This window comes from Cygnus olor, chromosome 14 (genome assembly GCF_009769625.2).
Source record: "Cygnus olor isolate bCygOlo1 chromosome 14, bCygOlo1.pri.v2, whole genome shotgun sequence".
Taxonomy (NCBI): Eukaryota; Metazoa; Chordata; class Aves; order Anseriformes; family Anatidae; genus Cygnus; species Cygnus olor.
Window position 1 is genome coordinate 10,412,128 of NC_049182.1, and position 6,049 is coordinate 10,418,176.

At 44.9% G+C, this 6,049-nt stretch overlaps 1 protein-coding gene across 1 annotated transcript; it reads right to left on the reverse strand.

The window, feature by feature from the left end:
- Positions 1–529: 529 nt before the first annotated feature.
- BNIP1 (BCL2 interacting protein 1) lies at positions 530–5,268 on the reverse strand. Its single transcript, XM_040572973.1, has 6 exons — positions 5,116–5,268; positions 4,905–4,997; positions 4,627–4,718; positions 4,061–4,162; positions 3,249–3,367; positions 530–1,167 (listed from the first exon to the last, which is right to left on the reverse strand). Exons 1-6 carry the CDS (start codon positions 5,197–5,199, stop codon positions 971–973), a joined length of 687 nt encoding a protein of 228 aa, XP_040428907.1. The 5' UTR covers positions 5,200–5,268; the 3' UTR covers positions 530–970.
- Between the last annotated feature and the right edge of the window lie 781 nt (positions 5,269–6,049).

Below are 6,049 nucleotides of genomic sequence, written 5' to 3' on the forward strand. Positions count from 1 at the left end.
AAGGTGACACCAGTTTGAAGAACAGTGCAGTGCGCTTCTGGTACTTCAATGCGATGCAAAGAGTGAGGCATGTTGGTACCTACATTATTAAAGCAAATCAACTCCCATTATGAGAGCACAAGAGATAGGAAAGGCAGTAAAATCCTTTACAATGACTAACTGAGAAAAGACCAACTGTATGAGTAAGAAAAATGTTCAAATGTAGAACGTGTCACTATTTTGCAAATATAAAACATTCAGTGGAATTCCATAAAGAAAAGCAAAAAAAAAAAGTCTTTTGATTTCAACAGATTGACTGTACAAATCTCAAACACTGCAGGAGTTAATCGTAACAAGTGAGACTTCCATTTTTCTTTGGTCAGAGTCCTTTGATGCCAGAAGAACAGAGCAAAGGTGCTACTTTCTTGGAAAAAAACATTCCAGAAGCACCTACTACTGCAAGCATTAAGCAGAATTTTTACACTGAAAGTTATTCAGGCTCTTTCAATCCATTAGACTTTGTTTTTAAACAAAACCCGATTTACATAGATACAATAAATAGTTTATTAACGGAATGTATGTGACTTTCTCTCTTCCATCTTTCCTCTTATTCTCAGCACTTCGCGCACAGATATCAACGCAGCTTCCAGTTCAAACCAAAGGGAAAAGTTAATTTCATGGCAAAATGAAGAGAGGATAAAAGGTAAGACTGGCACCTCTGAGTGCCTAGTTCCTCAAGTGTTTGTCTGCTTCCCCAAACCTGCAGGCAGATTGGTGTTTCTTCTCTCCACACTTTGATCTAACCGCTTCTTCCCAACTTGTCTTCATTTAAGCTCTTCTTAGTCAGGTTGTGTACTCCATGGGGACAGTATGAAGTCATGCCTGCTCTAACACTCTTTCAGCTATTGCAATATCCCTTTTATAATAAGCCTAACATTATTATGCCATCCCTTTCTAATCTTTCATAATAGTTCAGTTTAGCTTTGGAATTTTACAAGAACGGGAAGAGTCTTTTTTTCAAAATATAGAGCACAGTGGCCAGGAATAAGGCAAGGGCAAGAAAGATTAGCAGCTTGTCTGTCAGTTCCCTGCGATTGTACTTTGTTATTAGCTTTCGCCCCAACTGAATTGTCCCAGACATGGACTTAAATTCTTCATTTGCTTCCAGGATGGTTCGTGAAGAATTGGCTGAAATGAACAAAGAAGAAAAAGATTCAGCTGGTTGCGCTTCAAAAATACCTGACAACGGACGTAAGCATGCAGTATTTGGCAATACAGGTAGTGACTGTGAGATCCTCCTGCGTCAGACTTACAGCTAAGACAAAAGCAGGCTGTGTTCTTGCAGAATTTTTTACAACTCAATAGTCCAGATGTGGTAAGGAAAAATGCAAAGCAAAATACAAGTATTGAATGACTTAAAGGCCCTACGTCCCATTACTAAGTTTTAATTTTTAGGTTAGTTTTATGAACAAAGTCATTTCTACCTGAGAGCTCTTTGGAAGTAGAGTGAAATAAGAATGGCGCTAGAACCACCAATTTAAGAGAAATCACCATCACCATCAGTTCTAGCAGCAGCAGGTCAAGTCATTATTTGAATATATCCAATGGACAACTGAAACTGTTCCCCGAAGTCACAGCTGTATATCATTATGATTCAGATGGGGCTAAAGAGAGTGCAAAAGCAGCATGGAACAGCATGAACTCCTTAATTATTCTCTTCAAACAATTAAAAATTTGTTTTATGGTTACCATTTTTGACAAACCCAATTCTTTTTGGCAAACAAATTCTTTTTGTTTTTCTTCTACTCAAAAAGGCAAAATCAACTACAGAAAAAGCATATTAATAAACCCCAAAGACAGAATTTGAGAATATGCCAGAACTGGAAGACATTGGTCGTTTTCAACTTTGTTTTCCCTTTGAAAACAGCCAACCAACCAACCAAATCCCTGAGACCCATCAGCCTTCCTTCTTTCAAATTAATAAAGGACAGAAAGCAAATGCCCTGGAGTCTCCTTCTTCTTCCAGTACAGAATGCATACTTCGTACTAGCGTGAATGCTGGTATATCACTCTATACTGAACTGACTGATTAAGGAAAGTACTCTAAGTATGTTGTCTGGTTCACAAAAGCAAGCATAGTGGAAATACTTCTGCAATACTTCGCAAATCATTTTGTCCCATCTTAAAGAGGTATTCTGATCTAAGTGAAAAAAGAAAACCTGTTGCTTTCCATTACTGATGACAAGGCAGAGCTTCCTAGCTGCATATATTCACTGCGTACTAGGATAAGACTTGCCCAGAAAAAAGAAAAGGAAATTCTAACTGCCAATTCAAAATTTGCAGCTGGGTTTTGTAAATGACCTTTTATAGCTTTTCCCTTGATGAACTCCAAGTGTTGTTCAGTCAGAAACAGGGCGACAAAGTGTCTGCCAAACTGTCTTTTTAATGGGAGAAGAAACATGCTACTTTTGCATGAACAAACTGTGCCCAGCTGCCATCCTCAGATAGGGGTAGAAAGCCCCCAAAGGAGGGCAAAAGTTGCATTATGTATCCTAGTCATTAAACTGTTCTCTCTTCTGCACAAAAGCACAGCTAGTAAGAGGCCCAGGCAATGCAGATCCAACTTCTAAATGGTTCATGAATCACCAATTTTGACAGGTCACTTGATTTATTGTCTTAGGAGTCTAAGCCAAAGAACGGAGTGAAATCTTGGTTTCACAGTCCCTGATGCACTGCTGACAGAGCAAATGACCTTGGGTTCAAGTCACTTGATCGCCTCATCTCTTAGTCATCCCAGCTGGAAAAGGGATGAAAACAGTCTTCCTAGTCATACCAAGTTTCCTCTAAGTATGGACTTGTACCTATGCTTTTATTTTCTCTGTTACCAAATGCATGCCAGGACAGTAGCACAGAGTAACACCAAACACACTCTTAACACTGTGTGAGCTCACACTGCTTTTACGACTGCTTTTACATGAAACTAGAACCAGAGCTCCTCATCCTGTCCCCTATTCCTTGTTTATTCACACTCATGAAACAAAAACTCCAGCAAAAAGCTTCATACAATGTACGTTATTATTTTCTGTTTACGTTCAAATGTTAGAGGAGTTCTGCTGGACAATTCTTTAATTATAGTCACAGCAAGTTCTCCTACAGCACTTTCCACTGTGGTCCCCATCATGACAGTTTGCCACTCCTCATCCTAACAGAACTGGTGACAGGACCGTCAGCCATCCAACCCCCACCCATTCACCCAATTACATCTGTACCTAGGGTCTGCACAGTCTCCTCGCTCTGCTGGACTTGCTGTGACATCATCCTGCTAATGCCCATCAGACTCTCCGTGATGTTACTTGCACTCTCTGCCAGACTTTCCTTTGTAGTCTTCCTGAAAAAAGAAGAGAAAAAAAATTAAAGCATGAAGGGATAAAATTGTGTCTTTGGGTACTGCAAGAAAGCATGGCTGTACTTTGTGTACAAAAGACGCAAACAGGTTTTACTGCATAAGAACCGGAGATTATCTTCACTAAGCCACCACGGAAAAATTGCAAAATATTAAAGTCAGGAGCCAAAATAACTGTGGCTCAGTCTCACGTACACCTACATTTTACTGGTTATTCATTCATGATGGTACAACTTCAAGAGGTGGCATGGAAGCACTGATACAAACTACCACTTCATTATCCTAGGTATCCCATTTGCTGCTTCATGGTACTGAATAAGAAAATTTCTCAATGCACAAATTATAGAAGCTTATATCCAGTTTTACATGTGGAAACAGCTTGCGCAATGATCCATTACATGTTTATGACCTCAACTGGAATTAATATAAAAGATTGTCAGGAAAACTGTGAAGTCTACCACAACCCCTTCTCTGCTTTGAGATGCCAACACCAAAAAACCCTTGAAATTATCACAATTCTTAACAGTTTAAACCTCCACAGAAAACAGCCACCCTCCTTAAAAGAAATGTTCTAGATGCAATCAAATAACTTTGAAATATTACATCATTTCCACTTATACTAGCGAATACAGCATACACTGTTTAAGTTTCACATCATTCAAGTGGACACCTTAATACCTTTGTCTCAAGGAGTCTCTTCCCTGCAGCAGTTGATCTTTCTCAGCATTGTCAATAGCAATTTTGCATGCCAGATTTGCCTTTCTCCAAGCCGCCTGATTGCTGAAATCACAAGAGCACAACGCTGTAGTACGATGGTAACACCCTGCACACTGAAACAATTTTCAGGGTCATCTTAACTGAGCATATGATACGTCTGATACATACACGGTCTTTCTCTGTATCATACCATAGACTAACAATACACAGTTCTTTCATTTCTTTTTCTAAGTGTATCATTTACGGAGCAAGGAGAAGAATACTGGGCTAAGAGTCAAAAAATACTCTCAAGCCACTTGCTTACAGGCTCAGCTGTTCAAAGGAAGAGTATCTGGTCAGAAAACCAGAACAGGAGAGAGAGAGGAGAAGAGAGCCCTATCCTTTTAGTCCCTGATCCACTCTTGGTCTTGGGCAAAACAGCATCATGCCACTGACTGCATTTGCAAAACAGGATCTGAAATTCTGCATGGAAGTCAGGTACCTCAGGGTACAGGAGACCTGTAAATAGCATCAGCGGCCCAGCCTACCTAAGCATTTGCTTTTTGTGGTTTTCCACTTCCTGCAGCAAGGCTTGTTTCTCTGACTCTTTATCTTGCTCCCTCGCCATCTGCTCCAGCTCCTTGGACAGAAAGCAGAAATACAAAAATCAGCCGAATTGCTGCCACCTGCAGCTTGGACACCCCCACACACCTCCCCTCCGCGAGGGGGCGAATTAGCAGCGATTAATTCGGGGAATTAACACCCTCACAGCCCACAGCCCCCCCCCCCCCCAGCTCATCCCCACAGCCTCCCCCCCCAACCTCACCTGGATGCGGCCCCGGAGATGCCGGAATTTCTCCTTCACGGCGGCGTTGAGCTCCGTGAGGGCGCTCAGCGGCCCCGGGCAGTCCCGGATGTCCTGGAAGACAACGGCCCAGTCAGCGGGGCCGCCCTACGAGGCCGAGGGCGCCCTGCAGCCGGCCGGGGAGAGGGGAACCGCGGCCTCGGTGGGGTGAGGGAGCCCCGGGCGGCGCTACCTGCACGGCCGCCTTGATCTCCAGGTCGAACTTGACGATCTCCTGGTGGCAGACCCGCACCGGCACGCAGGCGGCCGCCGCCATCTTGGGAGCAGAGGCCGAGCGCCCGCGCCTCCAGCGCCGCCTGCGGGCGCCGCTGAGGGCACGACCCGGCCGCCGGCTCCCCCGCGTCAGGGCCGGCGGGCTGGGGGCTCCTCCGGCCGCGGCTGAGCCCCCGAGGAAGCGAGGAGGTGTCCTCCGGGTGGAAGGGATGAGGGACAGGCGCCTCGGCCCTAAAGCGGCTCCTCCCGGCAGAAGCGGTGCTAGCTGTCTGTCTGTGAGCAGCAGAGCTCTCGAGGTTTTTGGGTGGGTGGGCTTGGAGCTATAAGGTCTTTGAGGTGCAGGGTGGCTGGTGTCTGTCAGAGAACTGTGTCCCTGAATGAAATGGGAGGCAGTGCAGTGACCCTTTTGCTTTTTTTCCACAGGCTCCTGTTGGTCTCAAACCCCCCCGCCCCGGGCCTGCAGAGGATGCTGTGAAAGAAAGCAGATTTGGACAAAGGGAGCTGCTGTTGGAAGACACTGACCACCTTCACGGGCATTCCAGAACACCAGTGAAGTGCCGGGTGGCCGTGTGGTCCAGCTTCTCCTGGCTGTGATGCAGCGGCCATGCAAGGCATCCGTCAATACGAGCGCTGACCGGAGAGCAAGGTACCTTGTTATGATCCCTCCCCAAAGGAATGTTGTCAATACTGGGGTCCCCAGGGCACTTCCTCCATCACAGCATGTTGCTGTACCTGTTCCACCAAGGGAGTGCTTCAAGGGTATGCTAGTGTTAAGCGTTTTTCGTGAGGAAACCCAAGAATCATAGTAGAAGAAAAGTTGCGCATCCCATACCACAGCGCTGGGAGAGAGCACAAACCATTCGCTATCACTCCACCCACACAATGATTTGAGA